Source organism: Tachysurus vachellii, chromosome 2 (assembly GCF_030014155.1).
Source record: "Tachysurus vachellii isolate PV-2020 chromosome 2, HZAU_Pvac_v1, whole genome shotgun sequence".
In the NCBI taxonomy this organism is placed as follows: Eukaryota; Metazoa; Chordata; class Actinopteri; order Siluriformes; family Bagridae; genus Tachysurus; species Tachysurus vachellii.
In genome coordinates this window covers 9,879,048-9,903,552 of record NC_083461.1, presented here as the reverse complement: position 1 = coordinate 9,903,552, position 24,505 = coordinate 9,879,048, and the positions used below count along the sequence as shown (strand labels likewise).

The 24,505-nt window shown below is 37.3% G+C and overlaps 1 protein-coding gene across 2 annotated transcripts; it reads left to right on the top strand.

Moving 5' to 3' along the window:
• Positions 1-462: 462 nt before the first annotated feature.
• Positions 463-24,505, top strand: ppm1bb (protein phosphatase, Mg2+/Mn2+ dependent, 1Bb). 2 transcript variants are annotated; one of them, XM_060896043.1, is made up of 7 exons: positions 467-617; positions 744-830; positions 14,421-15,267; positions 15,597-15,714; positions 17,896-18,007; positions 18,246-18,303; positions 19,003-19,476. In XM_060896043.1, exons 3-7 carry the CDS (start codon positions 14,437-14,439, stop codon positions 19,270-19,272), a joined length of 1,389 nt encoding a protein of 462 aa, XP_060752026.1. In that variant the 5' UTR covers positions 467-617; positions 744-830; positions 14,421-14,436; the 3' UTR covers positions 19,273-19,476. The 2 variants fall into 2 exon arrangements, with proteins under 2 accessions (XP_060752035.1, XP_060752026.1); XM_060896052.1 differs by lacking the exon at positions 19,003-19,476 and adding an exon at positions 21,458-24,505 and having other exon boundaries at positions 463-830.

Below are 24,505 nucleotides of genomic sequence, written 5' to 3'. Positions count from 1 at the left end.
ATTTTTTATTATTATTATTATTATTATTATAAATAATAAGAAATAATAATAATAATAATAATAATAATAATAGAAGAAGAAGAAGAAGAAGAAGAAGAAGAAGAAAAAGAAGAAGAAAAGAAATTACCTTCAAACTATTATAAACAATGTAAACATTGCAACAAACTGCAATTTTAATTCAACCAGGAAACACAAACATTGCTTCAATAAATAAACTTGATGTTCCATGGTGCCCATTATATACACAGCTGTAAAACTCTGCACATTTTCAGTCTCGAATAGTTTGAGAAAGTTTGAGAATCCACGAGTTACTCGATCTTAACTTGATTTGTGTGATTCAGATCAATGACAAGATGTAAACCAATAACATCCCATGATTTCCATTCAGACGCGCTGTTTGTCAGTAATAAACTCCAATCACAGGTCTCAGTTTGAAGATATTTCCGCCAATCAGAGAACTCCATCACATGCTCCCTCCCCTTTGCGAGACTCTGACCCGATGAAGAGCTTGGCCCTCTCTATGGGAGAAAGATCATTTTCACAATCTGCACAGTTGTTTATTTCACACCGGGAACCTTTATTCATGCCAGACTTTCAATAATTTCATGTTTGGGGCGGTGAGTTTTTTAGGGGCGCCAAAAAATAGCCCTAAAATGCCAAAGAATTCACGCTGTGAAACACCGAAAACGGAATTAATGGCTCTCCTGTAAAGTCATATTTGTTTGATTGTTTTTTTTTTAAAGAAGCGAACTGAAGAAATTGGGATAAAATATCCAGAGGTTATAAACAGAAGTCGGAACGGAGCCCGTATATCCGTGGTATTTTATAAGGTAAGTAACGTTAGCTAGCTGAGTATGACTCATTAGCTCGCTTGTTAGCTTGTTAGCTAGCTGGCTCTGTCAGTTTATTTAGCGCTGATGCTAATACGGCCTGGTTTTCAGCATTACCTCAAACAGGTTAGCCAGTTAGCTGTAGCGCTAACACACACTCGCTAACTGGTGTGTATATGGAGTGTGTAATAACGTTAGCAAGACGGGGTGTTGTGTAACAACGGATATCGAACGAGTCGCTTGTTTATTGTCATTTTCTTTGTTTTTAATTCACCGTTTTGTGGATCTTCCTATAAATATCTAACGTCGCGTGAAATAAGACACGATATTCTACTTTGCTTGAGGTGTTTCGTTGCTTTTGTTGTAAAGCGTCCGTCAGAAATGATTCAACTGCTAAAGGATTGTTTATCAGGACTGTTTAGTAACAAACTGCGCCTGTTTCTAGAACAATCCGAGTCACTTAAAACGCTGTATCGGTTGTTTATGTGTATTTTACACCGACGCATTTTGGTACCCTGGTACTTAGCTAGTTAGCTGCTTGGTACACATTATATTATACACTACATGATATTTGACTTGAGGTAGATTGCTCACTTTAGCTGTTTTCCACCGGTTGCACTGTATTGGAAAGTTATTCAACGTGTATTCGAAACACTGTTTAGTAAAATAGTCTACGTGAGAATTCACCGTCCTTATGATGTGTCCAGGCCTCCGAGGCCTTAACTCAGACACGCACTGTTTTTATACACTACAGTGTGTAATGTACCAGTGTGTAGACGTTTATTTACATTTTTTTGTTATTTAACTGTGTGACACACTTTGTTCGATTTAATTTAACGCGTTGTTTTAAACATACGAACTCTTTGTTTATTCAGCTGTATATATTTTTTGCCTTTTGTTATGATTTAGACAACATTCAAGACCATTAAGTTATTCACAAGGATGCCACATTTTCTTTTATTTCTATATAAATATCTTTTAAAGTCTGTGTTCATGACGTTTATAATCTAGTATACGATTTTATCAGTAAACATAAATAGAGGCTTAATGCACTGTTTTTTTATTTTTTTCCCAGGTCTATCCCTTTTTTTTAATCATGCACCAGTCAATTTTATGAATATAAATATTAAGTTTTTTGTAGTCATTAAAATAATGTTTTATATTATTTTAAGTAATTAGCCCTATTTGTCAAGGTAGAGCAATAAAATGAGTTTGCTGTGTCTTCTAACAGGTGATACAATGGATTAACACTTACACTTAACATTAACATATTTAATATGGTCGTGTGCAATTTCTTGAACATAGCACTTGCTGACAAGCATGTTCTTATCTGTGGTGTGTGTGATAGGATTGCTGAGTCCACTCTGATTGTGTGTCTTCAGACTTTTAGCCCGCTTATTTAGTGTACAATGTGACTTGGGTCAATAACGTCCAATATGTTAACACATCCAAAAAGAACATCTTTGATTTGACACGTCGGTTAAGCCATCAGAAACGTGTGATTTCAAGCATGATGAGTGCAAACAACTGAAAAGAGAGGGACAAGGCAATGTTAGCAGCTAGTAACAGAGTTAATTTTCCTTTCAGTCAATTTATGAGAAATATAAAATATGATGGTTAAAATGGCAGGGAGGGCCCTGAAAGGTTCAACAGAAAAGATTTTACCCTCTCATTGGGCAATTTTTACAATGTTGTCTGAGTGGGAGGGATGGCATGTTCTATCCCCACATAAATCAATGTTATCTAGCTAATTAAGGGTGTCTGAGCATGTGCAAGAGGGCAGATTTTTTTTTCACCCTTTCCCCCAAGGGTGTTGCACTGCTCTGTGATGCAGCATGAGCAACAGTTTGAAAATATGTTGCTGACTGGGAGGAGGCATGTTCTAGCTGTACTAAGAAAATGAAATGGGCTATAAGTAGATGAAGTAGACTTTAGCCTTATTTGGATGGGATTCCGTTTATATGGGGTGTTAAGGTAATTTCCAGTTTTACAGGTGTTCCTCTGTGACTATTTCTATCTGGATCAGCTATGTATAGAAAAATTTTCTGTCCTCCTCAGAGAAAATTACAGGCAGAATCTCTCTCTCTCTCTCTCTCTCTCTCTCTTTCTTTCTCTCTCTCTCTCTCTCTCTCTGTCTCTGTCTCTGTCTCTGTCTCTCCCCCAAACTCTGAGGTTGTCTGATTATTTTAGAACTGTTTGAATACGTTTGTTCATAATTTTCTATGCAGGAGTCACGTGTGTGTGGGGGGGGGGGTGTTTTAAGTACTGCCATTTGCCATGTTTTGTTACGAAGTGCATGCGTCATAGGCACTCCAGAGATGTTAAACACTTCCTGAATCACGGACAAAAAAATAAATGCATCTTGTAAACTGTATAAAGATTGTTTCTAACTATTGCTGGAACGTTGATTCTCCCTAAAGTGCAATAAGTCAGTATCTCTCTTCTACTGTTGTGAATAGAGTACAGTCACTGAGATGATGTTTTTAGAAATTGAAAGTTATTTCAACGTTATTACCAATACCATGCCCGCCCAGATAAACTAATCAAGTACGAAAAGGGTTTTTGTCATTGCTGTTCGGCTAAATTAGCATCTTAACCCCTGAATAAATACGTAACAGAAATTGTGATCAAATGTAATTGTTAGGTCTTTTTAATTTCAGTTTAAAAAAAGAAATCAATATCAGAATGAACTTTTGTGTAAAATGTCGTACAATAAAATTGGCAGTAAAATGGCTTTTAAATAAATTGTTATAGTAGGGTGTGTTTTAATCATACTCAAGTTAAAATGTATTGACAGGGACATTTTACTGCCACATTCAGAATTGTTATTGTGCCAAAAACATTTCTTTCTGTAGCTGAATCTCAAAACTGTGCACTATTAAGGTCATAAAAGGCAGTTGTTATGTTATAGCCTAGTTAGAATGCCTAAGTAGTGAATAGGAATAATAAACAATGACGTATCGTGAAGCGTAGGCCAAATATGTGCTGTTTACAATAATGCTAGAAAAAAAAACATATATTGGTTTAGGATATGATTTGTATTTGTTTATGGTAGAAGGTTTATATTTGACACCATGTTGCTGCCAGTATTGCAGCAACATTGTTTTTGTTTTGTTTCTGTGTATTTACTGTCTTTATTGGCTCACACTTCTGTATTTGCACTTTTTGTTCTTTGTATTTGCTTTATTATATAAACTTATTATATAATTTTTTGAATCTCATAATTGCTATATTGCTCTTTTGAATATCTTAATTTTATCTTAAGCCCTACGATATTGTTTGCATTGTTTACGTTGATTACATTTTAGCTATTTTATTTAAATGAAAACCTCTTAGCAATTTCTGCTCACAAAAAGAGTATATGCATGCATTTGTTGAAGCACTTTTTTCATTATTTGAGTAATGATATTATAGTGTTCAATTTGAATAAATTAATTTCCAATTTGTTTTTGAAGGCTGTGAAAATAAATTTTATCCGAGCAGATATTACCTAAATACGCAAAGTCTATTCCCTAAAATTTATTCATTCATCTTTAGTAACTGTTTGTCCTAATCAGGGTCAAGGTGGAGCCCAAGAACACTGGGTGTGAGGTGGGAATACACCCTGAGACACTAATCCATTGCAGGGCTCTTCACGCACATACACATTTACATACAGTGCCTTGCAAAAATATTAATACCCACTGAACCTTTCCACAGTTTGTCATGTTACAACCACAAACTCAAATGTGTTTTATTGGCATTTTGTGTGATCAACCAATACAAAGTGGAAGGAGAATGATAAATGCTGGTGTGCATTTGGCAATTGGTGGACTGGATTTTAGTTTGGGGTATTAGAATAAAGGGGGCTGAATACAAATGCATGCCACAATACGTTTTATTTTGTGGTTGTAACGTGAAAAATGTGAGAAAGTTCAATGGGTATGAATACTTTTGCAAGGCACTGTATTCCTACATGCCTCAGAGGAATTTAGTTTGACTCCAAACAGACTATAACTTAAGCTCAGGAACAAACTGAGAACTCTGGAACTGGGAGGAGGCAATGCTACCAGTATTACTGAGTATATAGGCTATTTCATTGGCTGTTTGTGGTGCACACATTCAAAACATCGGCAGGAGGCCGTTTATACACATTGATATCCTGGTCATTCATTTAATACTACAAAATACTACAAAAATGTCAATATTTTAAATTAGTACTGTGTTGTTCGGTAGTTGTATTATGCTCTCTTGGGGGCTTTTTACACTTGGTCACTTCATGCGTTTTCTGTGATTGGATAGCTATCCGATCATAAAAAGACCAGGTCTAAATTCCTTCCGAAATGTTTTTGAGACGTTTATAAATCCGATCGTTCAAACCACTTCAGGAGGTGGTCTGGGACGCATTTCAGATAAAACTGGACAGGTGTAAATGAACGTGGTTGTTCAAGCCACATACGTCAGCGCTATACTCCTCCCAAACGGAAGTGTGTCACTCGCAAGTGACTCACGAGTCGTGCATCGTGTCAGAAACAAACAGTAAATGCTGTTTTTTGTAGCATAACCAAAGCATGTTCCATTTCAATTACCCCGGAAATGAGATAAAATATATTTGCATTTTGGGCGGGGGTAGAAAGATCGGATTGATATCCGATTCGCCAAGATGCAATGTGGCCTAATGTAAATGGAACACTTTTAACAAATCCAATAGCTATCAGATCAGAGAAAACACACGAAGTGACCAGGTATAAAAAGGCCCTAAGACTCTGAACTAAATTACTTTCGGAAATTAAAGTGTTTAGATTTCCAGACCACAAAAGTCAATGTCTATGGACAAAAATCAATCTAAAAGAAATTCGCTAACATGAAATGATTGTGTTTTACTTTTATAAATATACACTTGTTAATAAAAGCATTATGGTGCATGAACATTTTGCTGTTAAACACAAAACCATGTTGGTGCATTTTAATGTTTGATTAGAAAACTGGATGGAAGTGCTGAAACTTGCCAAAGCTTTTACAATACATTTTTATTTGTTTATTTCAGTTGTATGTTCAGATATTTGGTTCATTTAAATAAAAAAAGTTGAAGTAGTGACTGATAGTCCAAATGCCATATACAAATTAAAAAGATTAAGTAGTAAAGGACTGTCTATAAGTAATCCCATTTTCCTTTGAAGAAAATGGGGTTACTTATAGACTGAGAATGATGGGAAATGCGGAAACTTTTTTATATAGAGTGAACAAACACTACACAATGATAAACAGTGGGTGAAGTTGTATTGCGGGGCTTAAGTTATTCTGTCTGACACTGACTATGATGTGAAACTTATGACCTCTAAAGCAGTCAGTGGTGATTTTTAAACTGCTGACTGGTGGTGCATGCTAATGGATGGGGGTTGTTGAAGTGTCAGCATTCTGTATCAGTGAGTTATCTTAGATCAGTGCCTAGAAAGGGCACGTACAAGGTTTGAGTATTAGTAATAGTAGTGGCTTATTGTATAGGAAAATTACAAATGGTTCTCACCCTTGATGTTGGTGAATATCATTAGGAGGATGAATTAATGAAATTTCCTCCCATTGCAAATCCTAAATGTTGGCAATTAACAATTAGTTAACAATTAGTTGTTTTTAGCTAAAATGACCTTAGTCATGGTGAAAAATATGGCAACAAATTCGTCCACCACCCGGTGGTGGACAAATCATTATCTCTATTAGTTATCAGTCACCAGGGACTCTTATATCACTTGTCTACTTGTCTTTGTTTGTTTAAATGTAGCACCTGATCCTTCTGGGCACCCCCACCTTAATTTATACCATAGAAACCTTTGTTTCTCTATAAAGGGGTCTTGGACTGCCTTGAAAACCCTTTGGCTGTCGAATTTGCTGCTGTCAAACACGTAACATTGCAACCTCTGCTGCCTCACGTTAACTATCAAATAGACAGAAGAAAATGGCAATCCTGACATGAACAAAAACAAAACAGCTTATTTTTGGCATGGCACACTGCTGAGCTAGACTGATCTGCCTTCTTGCTTTTTTTCCCAGCGCCCATTATGCCTACACTAACCCTGAGTCAAGAACCTGAATAACTGGTATAGGTTTTGTTGTGGGAGAGGAAAAAATGTAGACTGTCTGAGATGGTTCGGGGAAACCCTGCTTTAGGCACATATTTTAAATACATTTTATTTCTGTAATGCTCAAGAATCCCCCTGCTTGGTTAAAAAAAAAAAAAAAAAATTAAAGCCTTAGTCAGAAGTCAGACCTCGAGGATCATAGTCCTGGCCTTCAAAGGATATGGAAACTTGTCCTGGTCTTCAAAGCAGGTATTTTTCAGAATGTAAGTCAGAATGTTTTTAGTCCAAAAAAGTAGTCATTATCCATATTAATGATGTCAACAAGCATTGTATCTGATTTGGACCAGGATCTGAACAGGACACCAGCAATTTATGAATGCAAAGTAATCGGAAGGTATTTAATAATTTAGGAATATGATGGTAACAAAAATAAGTGGCAAAAAAACAGTTTTGCTTCTCTGAGGTGCATCACAAAATTTCCGTTTAATATTAATTAGTATTAGGCAGTAGCACCAGAAGTAATGGTATTGCAGGTCATATTTTGTAAGTGGGAACTCAACAGTCACAAAGCATGTCCGACAGCAGCAGGTGATGACACTTTTTTTTTTTTAATTTAATCTAATAATCTAAAGCGTAATCTATGCCTCTTGGTTGACCAGCGGCAGGATCATGCGCTCTCATTGCTGTGGCTCACGTTCAATTCCCGGACATGGAGCTAACCCAACCACTAAAGAACTAACGCTCAGTGCTGGTCCTGAGCCTGGATAAAACGTGGCTTCAGGAAGGGCATCCGGTGTAAAGCTTGTGCCAAATCAAATATATGGACCTGATGATCCACTGTGGCGACCCTGAACGGGGAGCACCCGAAAGAACACCAATAACATTTAAAGCAGAATCTACCATTAAACAATCTTTTTTTAATCAATAACCTCCCCATAAACTGTGATATTGAAAAAAATCTAATTTCGGTGTTAAAACACTTTAATAATGGGGGGAAAATATATATCTTCTTACTTACTTTGATCTTGCAGGTTTCTGATTTGTTCACAATACAAAATAAATGTAATAATTTCAGAATTTATTTGTCTTGTCTCAGTATCTTCTTAATCCTGTATTAAGACCCGTCACCTGTCATGGCTTTAGGGTATTATCTCGTGGCTAGTAAATAGTAGTAGTTGCAGTACAAATATGTTGTTACTCTGTTACCCTCTACCTGAAAGTAACCTCAGTTATGAGTTCTGTTTGCTGTTGGGTTGTTCCAAGTTTACTTCAACAACAGAGACAAACTCTCCAACTGTTTTTCCATTATAGCTTTATTGCAATCACTAATGGACAGCTGAATCTTTTGAACGTCATTATTAATTTAGCAGAAATGAAACATTCACTGCAGTCTGAGAAAGCTGCCTAATGGATAGAAGTTTAGCAAAAATGATCTTTAGTCTGAAAGAAATGCCTCCTGGTGGTCCAGTGGAAGGATCCTGCACCCTTATTGCCCTGGGTTTGATTCTAAAACAGGGAGCTAACCCATCTACTGAAGAACCAACTCTCAGTGCTGATCCCAAGCTCGGATAAAGGGAGGGTTGCGTCAGGAAGTAAACCCTGAGTAAATCCTGTGCCAAATCAAATATATGGACCAGATGACCCGCTGTGGCGACCCCTCGAACAGGGAGCAGCAGAAATAACATTATCTTTAGTATGAAACAGTTGAAGGTATTAAGCTGGTAGAAACTGGGGACGGGCATGTACAAAACGTTGAGCCTGTATCCTCTGTGCAGTGTATGACTTGTAAAGTACACTGAATATCTATTAAAAAAGCAGAGTTTAATTGCAGCATGTGGCTAAACTGTGTCCACAATTCCCACTGGCTTCCACCTGATTAGTGGCAAAACCACTTTGTCCCTGATAAACCACCATTTTCCTGTGCAGAGGCTTGGAGTGGCCTGCTTTGGGTTTTCAAATTATGCTTTTTGCGATGAAGGTTTAATCAAATGCCAATTTGTCTTAATTTACTAATTAGCTTTTATAGCCCAGTCACCGAGAGTGTCGGTTTGTACAGGCATGGAGGAGAGAAAAAAACCCATTTCACAGCACTGAGTCATTCACACATTTACTGTGACACCGAGTTAAAAATATTGCACAGTGACGAGACGTGTTACCATGATGTGCTGACAAAAGCTTGGAACGACTGACGATAATTTCATAAGTCCCAGATTTCAACTATTTCAGTGACCATCAAGTCCGGCAGTTTTAATATCATTAGGAAAATTAGTGGTATCTGATTCTTTGACTGACAAAAAGGTTTGCTTTATCTTGCAATGTTCTTCTTTTTAGTCTATTTTGTGTTATTAACCATAATAAACTGCTCTTTTCACTTCTTAGCAACAAATCCCCATTCTTCGATATGTTTTAGCTTCCCTTGGGTATGCTGCCAAACAGATGTGAATGTCTAGTGCTTTAAAAAAAGGAACAGAGATTTAAATTATGAAAATGAAAGTGTGTTATATATACTGCCTCATCATACAATAATTCAGTGAGTGTTTACTTCATTTTATACTTTTTTTTTATAATAGCAAAGTTACAGCTACTACCTTTATACACATTTACAGTTCTGAATTGCATTTATAGGTTATAGACTCCTGTAATATACCTTGTTTCTGACACGTCTTCTGTATATCTGGCTACATCCTCCAGCTATAGGGGCACTATAGGAGGGGGGGGCATTTTATACACAATTTCATAAGACATCCACTGCCTTTTTGTCTTAAATTGAAATAGTAATAATTGAATAGCAAAATTGAAATAAGTAAGCATTTCTGTTTTGAGTTTCTAAACAGATTGCTGCTAGTAGAGATTTAGAGTTTAGCATCAGAGAGTAAGGCCATCCTTAAAAATATTTTTGTTTGCCGTATCCCGACCGACCCTGTCAATTTAGGACCGACTCAATTTTTGTTTTTTGTTTCCTTTAAGTCCGAACGATTTGCCGGTTGTAAATTTGCGTTAAGACCGACCTTTTTTTTTTTTTTTACTCTTCAGACAACTAATACAAAAGCAATAAAATATAATATTAATTATATTTTAGTAAGTAGTGTAAATATATAAATTGCCTAGGCCTACATACAAACGAAGGCTACGTTCTTTCTTTTAAATAAAAACCCATGGCGTCATCTATGTTTACACTATTGGTTAACGGATGTCACACTATGGCCTGTGCTTCGCTTCGTCTCATCCTCTCATTCACTGTCAGAGTCAACAGTTTGCGCTTGGTAATGATGGCTGCGTCTGCAGTAAACAAAGTGTTCGCGGTCACCGTTCAAACAAATTTGTTTGTGGTCTATTTAGCCTGCATCAAAATGAGGTTTGCAATGATGCGCCCGAAGGTACGGGTTGAAGACCCAGTCAGTGACGTCACGATATGCTAATTTGTTTACATTCATACCTACGTAATCACCGTCACCAAAATTGTACTTTTTTTTACATTGAAACTTGGAAAAAAAAATAGACCTACTTACCGACCTGGCCTAATGGCCTAATCGACAGCTATTCTTAGAAGAGATTGAGGTGCTTTTTATTTTATTTTATTGATTTATTTAACTGTTTTTAATTTAAGAAAGCTGTGAAATAAGCAAAGGTGTACCTGCTGACTCCTGGTAGCTGATGTCTTTCATGCTTCTGACCTGGGTTTCAGACAATTTTCTAGTAGCTAACGATTAAGATTTATATTTCATTTACTTTAATGACAACAGTTGTAAATGGAGTGAATGTCTGAGTTGGGAGTCTTTTTCAAAATTAGCCCTAGCCATAGTGTTTTGTAAGTAAAACTTCCACTTCCCCTTTTCACTGATAGTGTTTCTTGGCAGCTCGTTTGCACAGGGGACCTACATTTCTGGTTTCACTCTGTGGTTTGCACTTCATGACTGGTCAGTGGCAAGTTTCAGGGGCAGAAGGTTGAGGGTTTCGAGCATGATGGATAGCTGGGTGAGTGCTTTGTGTGTAGTAGTAGCCGTTTGCACTTGTGTGTGGACATGGAAACTCTAGTGCAAGGTGTAGTAAGTAGCGCTGGGTGTAAAGGCTGGGCTGTGGCTATGAGCTGTGTTTACTCAGCAGATTGGAGCTGTACAGATATAGCCTCTCCATAAAGGGCCTTGTTCATCTTTTGTTTTGATGCCTAGGTGATTCAACACATCATGTCATGTGCTTCCTGGAGGTGTGGCCTGGAGTGAAATCATCAATGACTGTGTGAGGACATGTATTCTGTAGACTGTGCAAGGGGTCAAATCTGGCCAATGTGTACACATTATCAAAAGTATTTCGCATCTCAGGAAAAATGTTAAAAATGTTAATCAGAAGTATGTATTGTGAAATTAGCTTTTTAGCTTATTGCTGTATATGCTGACATACAATGAAATGCATATGCTATATGTTAGTTTGGTGTACACTATGTAGTTTAGGCATATAATAAGTTGCAGTACAATGCAGAATTTATTTGCATTGCCTGTTGTAGAAAGAAGCTCCCCACAAGCAATGAGCAACAGATAGGAGGAAAGAGATTATTTAAGACTGCTGTTTAATAATGGGTGTGTGGAGATTGTCCAAATAACTGTCCATTTGTACAAGACCACACTTTTTTGTATATTTGAATGGAAAGAGACCCTACATTTTAAAATTGAAAAAAATTCAGATAGGCAAATTGATGCAAACTTAAATGATTGACAGATTCACAATCGTTCTGAACTTTCAGCAATGAACAGTGGTCAGCATGGGCACTATGACCAGGTAGACAAGCTGGACCAGTCGGGCTAGCTTCGCTCTCTGTGTGCATTAATGAGATTTCAGTGCACATGACCCTGTCCCTGGTTCACTGGTTGGCCTTCTTTGGACCACTTCTGGCAGTTATTAACCACTGCAAACTGGGACCACTCAAGACCTGCCATTTTAGAGATGCTCTGATAAGAGTATTACAAATTGAATCTTTTCAAAGTCTCAGGGCCTTAAACTCACCCAATTTTCCTGTGTCTAACACATAAAACACAAAGAAAGATATAAACACAATATGGAGTGTGCTGAAGTACCTCCTAATTTGCTCTATATGGCCAAAGCTACATGGACACCTGATCATTAAACCCCTCCACCTCCCTTCCCCCAAGCTTGTGCCAAACCACTGGAGGCACACCTTTATATAGAATTTGTTCATATGCTGTAGCATTACAATATTTCTTCCCTGGAGCAATGAGGCCCAGTGGTTATCTCAAGAACAAGATTTTACATGTTTATGGTTTGATATGGATAACTCGAATTAGTTTAACCATCAGATGAACTGATTGTGGAACTGGAACCAAACAAGGATCAAACTGAGAGAAGGTCAAATGTCAGTGGCCTTTTTTTTGGCATACAAATTAGTTACATGAAAGACTAGATTAAATTTTTTTTGGGATGAAGCATCCACGTTGACATTGTTGAATTCCTCTTGCTTTATTTGTTTATTTATAAACTAAAAATATTTTTAGGTATTGCCCATCCCTAGTGCATCATTTTTCCCCCATCGGACTGCTGCAGTTTGTAAACCAATCTGCATTTGTAGGGGTTATATATAGTATGGCCAGCTAAACAGGTGGCCAAGCAGACAGCCTTGGCAGTCCCAGCCATGACGATGCACAACAATCTCCATCTTCTCTAGAGAACTAGCCTCACACATGTCCTTCTGCACTTAGCAGTCTTTTTTGGGTGCATACCATACTATGCCTGGTGTTTGCATATTAAAGTGCAAATAAACAGCAGCAGCAACGAACCAGAGACTCCCCACTACTCCTGTCCAGTTCTGGGCTTGTCCTTGAAGACTGCTGCCACTGAATGTAGATGTTAGTTAATAACTTGGATCTCCTGTATACTTTTCAGTAGAGCTTGATCCTGCTGATCACTTTCATTTTTTATTTTTTATTTTTTTTGCTGAAACACTCAGCTACACTTACTTTGTACAGCGACGCTTCCGGAGAGGCAGACTGAGGCGGGTCAGTGCCAAAGAGACCTCTATATAAGAACTCCATATAGAGATCAGATTATAAAACATTTTTGGCTGCCGTGTCAGTACCTAGAGCGGTGATTGCATAGCTCATGCTCCAGCATCAAGCCCATTTACCTAATGGCTTAGTAATATATTTCAGTAGCTATTTGCGGAGGCATGTAATGGACTTAGGGTTTATGTTTGCTCAAAGCAGCTTAAAAGTACTCTAATCTTTAATACCAACTTTAGGTGATGGATCAAACTCATGAGCAAAAAATAAACACAACAAAAAACTCATGATCATAGTGAATTAATTACAGCTTTGGACTAGTATTAGCAACTTTTGTTTGGCAATGCTGATTTTAATTTCCAATGCAATTGCGCATTAGGTGTCATCAGTATTTCTAAATACAAAATGCATTAATTCAGGTTTTAATGTCATGGTAACGAATTTGGTTTTAACGTTTGCTTTTACGTTAAGCAAGCATCGTTGTTAATATCAAAGCGTAAGTGTTTTAAATTGTACATTGTTATGAAATTAATTCTTTCATGAAGGACAATGATGTATAAAGGCAAAATCATTATCTAAGCTTGCCTAAGGCATCAGAATATTGAAGTCTTTTAGCATGGTTGATTCAGTTGTCACTGGTTGTTCTTGTGTATTGCTTTTAAAGAGCAGTGAGTTTTTACAGTCATGTTGAGCAACAAAAGGCATGACTGTTATTTAATGAGCTTATAACTGTGTAATAAGAATATATGTTCGTCATCGGTCAGGTGTCCACAAATTTTTGCCCATGTAGTATACTGTATTATATTTGTGCACACTTTACTGTTTCACTATTAGCCAGTCAAGGTGTCTATAAATGTTTTATCCAGCTAATTTGACATTAAAATGTCTAGTAGACACCACTAAAGGTCATAAAGTCGCTAGTGTTATTTTTGAATTTAATAATGTTTTGCAGGTTTGATTATAAAATATTCTAAGACTTTCACTTGCTTCAGTTAGACTTTTTTAAACAGCCTTTTTAAATAAAAATAAAAAAATCTATTCTATTCTATTCATTTCTAATGAAAGGTTCTATGCGCAGTGTCGCAGATTTTTTTGCTTTGTTAGCTTCTTTAGACATGTCGGTCTTTGAAATGTTCATCTAGATTAACCTTTTTTTTAGCTGCCGTCTGAGAGGTATAATAACTAATTCATGCACATTGATCCTGTTAATAACATTCCTTCCAAATGCTCCTGATTTCTAAACCGATTTGATTTACTTAGGAGGAAGTTAAATTGAAACCTCATTACTAGTTTACAAAGTTTTATCTCGATCCAGCATGTATGGAAGGCCTATGTAATGCTTGATGTTCATTGAAGCAAAGCACTGACCCCGTTGACATTCAGTTTGGTTGTTTTGTTAAGAAACTAGAAAAAAGTAATGCCGAAGAAACGTTTTCATTAAATTAATTAAATTAAATTCATTAAATTAATTAATTAAATTCATTGAATTAAAAAAAAAATCATATTCTGTATCTTTTACTTTGCAGCTCGTGTCCTTAAGCCATGGGGGCATTTTTGGACAAGCCAAAAACAGAGAAGCACAATGCCCACGGTGCAGGTAATGGTCTGCGCTTTGGTCTGAGCAGCATGCAGGGCTGGCGGGTGGAGATGGAAGACGCTCACACAGCAGTAGTGGGCCTCCCCCATGGCCTGGATGACTGGTCCTTCTTTGCCGTTTATGACGGGCATGCTGGTTCACGTGTGGCCAACTACTGCTCAAAACACCTACTAGAGCACATTATCAGCAGCACCGAGGACTTCAGGCCTGGTCGTGACTCAGTAGAGGGCGTAAAGACCGGAATTCGCTCTGGCTTTCTGAAGATTGATGAGTATATGCGCAACTTTTCTGAGCTGCGTAACGGTATGGACCGTAGTGGGTCGACGGCAGTGGGTGTGCTGCTCTCGCCCGAGCACCTCTATTTCATCAACTGTGGCGATTCTCGTGCTGTGTTGTGCCGTGCTGCTCAGGTGCGTTTCTCTACTCAGGATCACAAGCCCTGCAACCCCCGTGAGAAAGAGCGCATCCAGAACGCTGGTGGCTCCGTTATGATCCAGCGCGTCAACGGCTCTCTAGCAGTGTCACGTGCCCTTGGTGACTACGACTACAAGTGTGTGGACGGAAAGGGACCCACCGAGCAACTGGTGTCACCTGAGCCGGAGGTGTTCGAGATTCCTCGTGTTCCAGATGAGGATGAGTTTGTGGTGCTGGCTTGTGACGGCATCTGGGATGTCATGAGCAATGAGGAGCTGTGTCAGTTTGTGCGCTCCCGTCTGGAAGTGTGTGAAGACCTAGAGAAAGTCTGCAACTCTGTGGTGGACACATGTCTACACAAAGTAAGTGTGTGTGCGCGCATGCATGCATTTGCATGGTTGTGTGTATATATGTGTGTATTGTGTGAAGAAGCCTCCTCTTTTATTTCCTAAAAATAGGTAGTCATTCTAGCCATTGTTCCCTGTGCAAGGTGAAGCTTTATTTCCTTCCTATGATTCGTTTAGGAAAATCTATATCTGTAATATTTTGGTTAGTGTCTATCTAAATAGAGTGCACGAGTCAATAGATGCAACTTTTTTAGATGCAACTAGATTTACAGAAGTGTATATATACACTTGTTGTGAGTTATTTTTCACTTCTCTCTCTTCTATCTCTGATTATTTCTATCCAGGGCAGTCGTGACAACATGAGTGTTGTGCTAGTGTGTTTGCCCAATGCACCCAAGGTATCGGAGGAGGCAGTGAGAAGAGAGGCAGAGCTGGACAAGTTTCTGGAGTCCCGTGTTGAGGGTAAGAGAAACTCATCACTCTTTTCACATCAACATGTTACTAACAATTTTGCAGGTTACCTTTAAATAACCTTAAGGTGGAATAAATTTTTATTTTTTCACCACTCTGAATGTGATTGGTTATGAGTGTCATTTGGTGCCACCTAAATGTTCTTTTCCATGAAAACATAATCTGTTTTTGACATTAGCTTGTTTAATTATACATGACTAATTTAACAGCTGGTCTTCAGTCTCTAGAGGCAAGTCTTTCAAACATGACCGATCACCAAGACGTCTATGATTAAAGTAGGGACGTCGGAACAGATATTTTGAAGGACTGGTTAACTGTTTGAGAAGCTTATACAAATGCTGAAAGCACTGCAATATTAAGTCATGTTTCTGCATGGAGTCATTGAGAGTATATGTAAAGGTTATTATTGTATGGCAGTATTTTGTTGCATGGAGCAGTACTGTCGTATTTTGCGTGTTTTTACAGTGGATATATAAAGTCTACACATTTACGAAATTGCAGGTTTTGAAAATATAAATACAGAAATAACATTAAATGTCAGACTTGTTGCATCTTTAGTGTGATCTTCCAACAATCCAAAATTGTGAGGGGGGAAAAGTATGTAATATTTTGGAACATTTTAAAGAAAAAATACCTGATTGCATAAGTCTGCATACCCTTTCATAAATGGAGCGTTTAACTGTCCTCGGAGTTAACCAGCCACAAAGATCGGAAAATGGCTAAACAAATTCTGTCCTCTTTCAAAAAGCTGAAATTGAAGAGAAATTTCACATTCTAACATGACAATGACCTGAAGCACACATCAAAATCAATTAGGATGTGGCTTCAGAAAAGTCCTGGAATGGCCCAAAAAGATCCATGCACGATTCCCCTCACAATTTGAACTTTTTTTTTTTTTTTTTTTTTTTTTTTTTTTTTGCAAAGAAGAGGGGAATAAAATTCCAAAGTCTAGATAGGTGAAATTAATAGAGATTATTCACAAGACTGGACTCTGTAATAAAGGCAAAACATTTATGTTACTGCAAATTCAGCATCTCAAGAGTGCTTGGTGTTCCTTTTATATAGAGTCTAATAATTAAGCTCGTGAGATAAGAGTCTTAAACATCAAACGACACCAAATAAGAAATGAAATGTGGCATACTCCAACTGCTTAAAATTAATAAGTCTTTATTTGAAAAGTAAAATTTATGTAAATCTTATTATAAACATGCATTATGGTTGTTAATGCATGGCAGTGAAAGTTTTAACAACCACAGCGTATGCACTGACTTATTGCTACTTGTGCCATCAAGAAGAGAAGCAATTGCCATAAACAACTGCGCTTAATTAAGCCACATATGTCTTTTCCTTCCTCTACCAATTTGCTGAAACTAATGATTTTTAAGTAAATAAAACCCTTAATGATATTCCACATTTTTCTTTTGTTTCACTTTTGAAATTTTATACATTCAATGCAAGAGCAAAATTGCTATTATTGAGTTTTGCTTATTGCCCCTTTGTAGGCCATGTTAGCCATAGCAGATCATATATTGTAATATTCTGTCAAAATGATGCATAAAAAGATGATTTCCTTTTAAGGCCCATCAGTGAGCTGCTTGTGCTTATATTACAGATACAGACACGACATTTTTGAAAAAAAAAAAAAAGGAAAATACACACAGTTTTAGAAATTTCCCTTCACTAAAATAGGCCCTAACTTTCAAACAGGTATTGTAAAGCTTTCTCTGGTACTTGCTGTAAATGATGACTTTAAAAAATCATTTTATTTGCGTGAACCATTTCTATCTCCTAACTGATTCTTCTCAGCTTAAAAAAAAAACTAACTAAATAAAAAATAAAAAACATGCCAAATATTAAAGTCTTAACTTAAAAGAAATGTCTGCTGGATGTGGATTTTGTGATTCTGTCATCAATGTTTCATGGGTTCACAGGTGTTGTAGATAAAGATTCTGGAGAAATTAGTGTGCGTTTGTAACTGTTCTGCTATTATCAATGTTCTGATAGATCTGGTAACACAACACTGGAAACATGTTAACTTAAAGTGCTGTGTCTTTAGGAATGATTTAGAATGTTCTGAGTGTGTTTCTCTTCTGAGTGTATAAAATGATTTGTTAATGTGTGTCACTGAATTTGACAGTCTGTAACCTACTTGTTGCCTGTCTTCCCCTTCAGAGATCATGGAGAAGTCAGGAGAGGAAGGCCTCCCAGACCTGGCTTGTATCATGCGCAGCCTCTCAGCTGAGAACATCCCAAACTTGCCACCAGGAGGTGGTCTTGCGAGCAAGTAGGAGAACTACATTTAAATATTACTGTTGCTCAGTATTACGCTGTCATGCTACAGCTTTTCCATGTCAGTGTTGTATAGTCTTGTATTTGCTTTTAGAAAATAATCAGATTCAGTTTTACTTGTATATAATGCACAGATTAGCAGTAATTTAGCACGAGATTAGCAGAACATTTTCTCTTAAGGCCTCTTATCATTTTCAATGCTAATGAAGCCCTATTTGTTTTTCACTTCCCAGACGCAGTGTAATTGAGGCCGTGTACAACAGGCTTAACCCACATAGAGAAGATGATGGGGTGAGTAGCTCCTTTGAGACATAATTTTAAAACATTTAAAATACATCACTATTGTATTTAGGCGCTTTAGACTTGGCTGTAAGTCGAGATATACTATCTGTCAAGTTCAGAAATGATTTGTAAAGCTCATGCATATGAATTTACACTTGCAGTGAGGATTTGGTGATGGGATGTTTTAGAAATAGATGTATGCAAAGTGAGGAAAGTCGATTGTATACTCTCTTCAAGGAAGGTCAATTCAAAATAGCTTGAAATGAAATGTCCTCCCTATCAGTCCTTGTCATTTTCTCGTCTCTTGCTTTATTTCAGTATTCTCGTGTTGCTTGTAAATGTGTTGTTCGTGTATTTCATCTGTCAGATACTTGGTTTAAATTCAGAATGCCAGGAAATTTTTGTTGCCTGAGAGTTTGAGAGTTTGTTTTTTGCTATTGATCAGAGGCTTGCACATGTTTTGTTCAGTACGTTTCCTTGCACTCCTACACTTGCACACATACTGCAGCTCTCAGCTTTCTCAGATTTGGGTCTGCCCCTTCTTTTATTTTATTTTTTTGTTATTTTTATTTATTTTGCTTAACTCTATTCTGAGTCATTTAATGAGCCAAGATGAGGGCAGTGTAAGATCTCGGGCAGGTGGCCTGTGCTAATCAGGTCCAAATATTTTAACCTGCTCTCTCCACTGACGCTGGCGTCTTGCACCAGGACGACCAGGGAGGTGCGGCTGGCGAGGATGAAAAGAGCAGCGCTGCTGCCCATCTCCTGGAGGTACTCCGACAGTTCCGCCTCAGCCACCGGGGCGAGTATCGCCACGTCCTGGAACAAGCCCTCTCCACCTACCGGCTGTCTGGTGCTCAGGAAGAGCGTTCCTCTCACCCACCATCCACTGCCAGCGAGTCTCTAAACTCTGAGGACAGCGCAGAGGAGGCCATGCCAACAGCACTAGACGACTTGACCAATCCGCCTGTCGCATGACCCTTGATACCAGTTTAGCCATTTTCAGACCCCTAATGTCCTCCTTCCTCCCTGGCTCAGAGCACTAGTCAGCTTCCTGAATACCCAGTGGCATGGTTCCCTTCCAGCACAGTTCCAGTGCAGGTTTTTGGTTAATTATTTGTTTGTATTCGAGTATTAATGAGGAGAGAGAATTTGGTGGCCTGCAATCAGGGTCAGTCATTTTTCAACAGGAATATCAATAAAAGGAAAGATTAGATCTTTATTCTTGCAACTGAAAACCTGCCCAGTTACTGTAAATGATATCCTTGGCATATTCCAGCACTGTCTACAAGTCAGCACTTTTCTGATGTGTAGCACTTAGAATTGATCTAAACTTGACCTGGTGGAATCTATACTTAGCCATAAGTGAAATTTCAGTGGTGCCATGGAATTAACCCTTTGATAAAATAAATACCCTCACCACCTTTTTGAATGTGTTATTTCTGTGTTTACTCTATTGGACAAGAATAAAATTGATTATACAACCTGGAGCTTGCCAAGGACATTGGTTGCTTCTTGCGTTCATGCACAACAGCACATGCAGCTTGCCATGCACTGCATGTGTATGTTGCATTTTGGTTGTAGGAAGTGTGTTTCTGTGTTAGAAATCATCTTTTGCATCACTGTGATGCTGGATATGAGTTCTAATGTTTCTTTAGCAAACAATGGATAGGGTTTTGAACAGTATATCAGCGATTTAAGTACTGAGTTGAGTATGTGTCTCGTTTCATTGTCTCCATCTGTTTATAATCAAAGCCTTACATTTGCTTGCTGTTGTCTCTGAGTGTTTGGGGAGGAAGCAGGATTCACAAGGGAGTTGCCACTAAAAGCACTTAATTGTAAATGCAGTCACTTGTTAAAGTTCTAAATAGAATAATAATGGAACAACCTTACTTCTCTTTTTATTTATAAATATTATCATGACTCAAAACACTGACGGGACCTTTAGAAGAAGATGAGCTTTGTAATTACATCACAATCCTCAGGTTAATGAACAGACCATTACTAGTTCAAAGATGCCGGTCTTTTGCATATTTTGCACATAAATGCTTATCTGTCAGTATGTGAACTGGATACAAGTTAAATTATCTTGACCAAAGATCTTATTTTTTTCCCCTGTAAAAGAGATGTGGAAATAATTTTGACATGTTTATTAATTGTGACTTTTGAGTTAATTGCATACTGAATTAAATGTGTAAACCATGCTGTAGGTCTCCTAAAAAGTGAGCTTAACTGCATGTGTAATACATTTTTCCTCCTTTAATCCTTTGACGAAGCCTCAGTAATCAGTACATTTATCTTTATGGTTGTGGTTTTATATATATATATATATATATATATATATATATATATATATATATATATATATATATATATATATATATATATATATATATATAATATATATATTATATAATATAATATAGGTTTGTTTGGTTCTGCAGTCATTTTCTAAATAAATTCCATTGAACAATTGTGTTCTTTTCTCTGGTTGTTTGTTGCTTGTTTTTTTTGGTGCAAAACATTTTTTTTGCAATATATTAGCAACAGAATTTTTATTTTTAAGGTTTAGTTTGGCAGGTAGGTATAGTAACTAAATACAGTAATGAAACATTTGGATCTCTGACAATAAAAATCAAAACTATGATCAATGAAATTACTATACTTTAAAATATTGTGCTTTACTTTAGCATATCACAGCTGTATACCACTTAGATTTATAGGGGATCATTTTTGTTTTCATTAAACTGTTTGTGTAATCAAGTCTGTTTCTCTTTCCACCTTGTTTCCACTGAAGCAGGTTCTTTCACGTTTCTGTGAGTTACCTAGTTGTATTGAAACTATGCCTGGGCAGTTTGAGGATTTTTGTTTCATAAACCAAAATGTGCTAAAAAAAAATTTATGGCCCATATATAGTAGTATTGTGACAAGTTGTTGTCTGGCAGAATGATCAGAGTGCTTTGAAATATACCCCTTGCTTAAGTTGCATAACTTCCATTTTGCATTTCGTTATTAATAATTCTTGATTTTTTTTTTCTCCCTTCTCCACATGCTTACCCTTACTGCTGTTTCCTTGCTCCTTCCTAGGCGGCTATTTCTTCAAAATATTTTAATTTTTCATACATCTTATTTCTTCTCCTCTCTTGTTTTCTCCCTGTCACAGAGTGGAGGTGACCTGGATGACCCATGGTAGCCAGAGACACCCACGACTGCAGTCTTCACACGAGAATGTCCTCAGTTCACACAAAAAGAAAATCTTTGCTCACATGTTTTGGTTTTGATTCCAAGAGATTCATAGGAAATATTCAAAGCCTGGAACGGAAACACAAATGCATCAAAACACTTCTTTCGACAACGAGGAATCTACAGTAATGGCAAGGTTTTTCTTTTTTCTTTTTTTTTTTTTTTTCTTTTTTTTTTTTAAATAAAGAACTGCACCATGGTATGGTATAGAGGAGTAATTTCACTTTTTGTTCCATGATATTTTTTTTCCCCCCGTCCCACTGTAAGTTAAGAGTGATGAGGAGACTGAGGATTTGTGGCTTCTTGAACTGTAGGAGAGACTCTGGACTTGTTGGCTGGTGGACAGACTGCAGCACCAGTGAAAGCTCTGAGAGGGAGAGGCGAGGCGTTCGGACCTCTGTCAATGATGCAGGGTGCTCTAGCATGATGAGCTTCCCCTGCACTCCACCTGTCTCTGTCTCATACATGGCTTTCTTCCTTATTCTACGCATGCACAGCTTTCCAGAGATGTGACCGATAGGCATTACTTATTTCCGAGTGTTCACCTTGTTCAGCCACCAAATGCCACCAACTCTACTTAAAACCTGCATTTATACTCTTCTCTGATTTTTCTCATTCGTCATCCTGCTGCTTTGGATATCCTTATATATCTTTTTGTGTTTTGTTAGCAGTTATATTTTGTCAGATGCTAGTTTTGGTGCTTGCAGTAAAACAAAGAGTAGTAGCACTCATTAGAACAAGTTTTAATTAGGATCTGTGCACTCAGCAACTCGAGGGAAAATGAACTACTGTAGGGAGTGTAAATATGGTGAGCTTTTGGTTGGCCTTGTGCGCTGACCTTCCACTTCCTGTGGCACTCACTACGAAACTGAGCTTAACAATCCAGTTCTAAAGGACCCTCAGCCGAATCCATAATTTTTAGCATATTCTGCAGCCTTTGATTTAAATTTGTTTTAATAAGTGAAATCTATTTTTGTGCAGTAGATGATTTAGTACAATTGGGGATCCAGAAGAACTGGCTTCAGAACCTCTCTTTTAAAGCCTCCAGATCTTTTATTTTTTCTTGTCCTCTTATTCCTCTACTTGTGGTCCTGACTTGTGACTTGCCTTCTGTTTTTTTTTTTTTCCTCCTAAAAACAATGTATTATGTAGAACCATTTAACACAAAACATTTTAACTTAATTTTTGAAACAATTCTGCATTTAAAAGCTTTTTATTAAAGCTTTTTCATTATGATCTATGGTATAATTGGTATTTTTTTGCAGTTAGAGTTGGTTGCCGGGGAATACCATGATTTTGAATAAAGTAATTAAGACTGTTGAGGTTGGTAATGTATTTCTAAAGGAAAACTGCTGAACTGCATGCATGCTTATAATCGTGTGATGTTTGCCAAGACAACAGCGAGCAAACACTACTCCAGTAGCACTGCAGTAGGTACTGGAATTATTCACGGGTGAATGTTTTCCTCGCTCCTTGCCCCTTTTTTCTTGCACCCCTAGTTGTGTCTGGCAGTGGGTTGACGGTTATTTAAATTAACAGTATTTTTAGTTTTCCATCTTAATCTATGTCTGTAAGAATGACTGGGTTTTTGGCATTAAGGGGATTGCTTGCAGGACACTTGGCTATAGATAGATGTACCCCTTTGTTTACACATTGACACAAATTGCATGTTTAGTGTTGAACAACTTCTGTGTTGCTCATGCCTTTCATGCACAAATGTCAAGGTAGCTTTTATATTTATGTGGAAAACAAATTAAAGGAAAAATAAATGCGTCTCTTGTACTGTGGAGGGCATTTTCTGGGTGATCCTGGGTGGAGTGCTTAATTCAGGAAAGACTTCAGAAAATGCTCCCATCCACAGGGAATGAGGATGACTCACTTTCTGAGTATGAATTATGTTAATATTTCGTGCTCTGACCTTCAGAGTGTCTCAACCCAGAGATCTCGGCCCAGTTGCACATATATGGGTGACTAGAATCATGTGATATGTCATTCTGCTCCCCTATCAAAACACTCATTGAGGTAATATATTTTATATGAATGGCGTTCATCTCTCCAGGACAACTTTAGAGATTCTGAGAATTTGTGCTGAAGCCTGTTGAAGTTGTTCTGGTAGATTGTAGTGGCTTAAACTCCCTAAAACACATTTTTAAGTGTTAATATTTCTTTAATTTGTCTGTTTGATAATCCGGCTAATCTTTCTTAATACACACTTGTCATATATGATAATATGAGAGAAATCTTTGTCCACACTAGAGAAATTATGACTTTCATTCGAGGCCTTCCTCTAAAAAAAAAAAAAAATAATAAATTTCTCCTTCCTACTGATTTTTCACTGACCTCACCTGATCTGGTGTGCAGCTTTAAAATGTGTTGTTCAATTTAAGATTGTGTGTGTGTGTGTATGTATGTATGTGTATATATACATGTATGTATATATACACATATATATATGTATGTATATTTGCAGTTTTATTTCCCTCTGGTACAAAAATAAATTGTAGCCATATGCTGGAAAGCTTAATTTTATGATGGTTAGAAGTAGGAAATTAATTTACTAATTGAATTGAAATGGCAAACAATGATATATTTTCTGCTGTGGGTGCTCATGGATATGCACACAACTTTTTTTTGTATATCTACAATGATTGATGAATAGATTGATTAACTGTTGCGACAGATTTTATTTATTTAGAATATATAGCTTTAAGAGATGTGCTTTGCGAGAAAGAGGTTTGAGAGGAGCTAGAAGGGGGAAATTGTGATGCAGGGCTGTCTCGCTTTCTCAGTCTTTTAAACTCTTGCACTATTTCTCGCTCCCACATTCTCTCTTCCTCTCTCGCTCTAGAGCTCTGATGTTCTCTATCCACCTGCTAACATCCATGTAATTATAGTCCCCAGTACAATGTTGTGTTTCATTAGGATACAGTGAACATGATCTGTTATCAATAAAGGATTGTTAAAGGTT

Bases quoted from the DNA above. Each gene is read 5' to 3' on its own strand.
- ppm1bb (XM_060896043.1), top strand. From the start codon at position 14,437: ATGGGGGCATTTTTGGACAAGCCAAAAACAGAGAAGCACAATGCCCAC. The intron at 15,268-15,596 runs GTAAGTGTGTGT...ATTTCTATCCAG, and splicing joins TGGACACATGTCTACACAAA to GGCAGTCGTGACAACATGAG. The intron at 18,304-19,002 runs GTGAGTAGCTCC...GTCTTGCACCAG, and splicing joins CACATAGAGAAGATGATGGG to GACGACCAGGGAGGTGCGGC.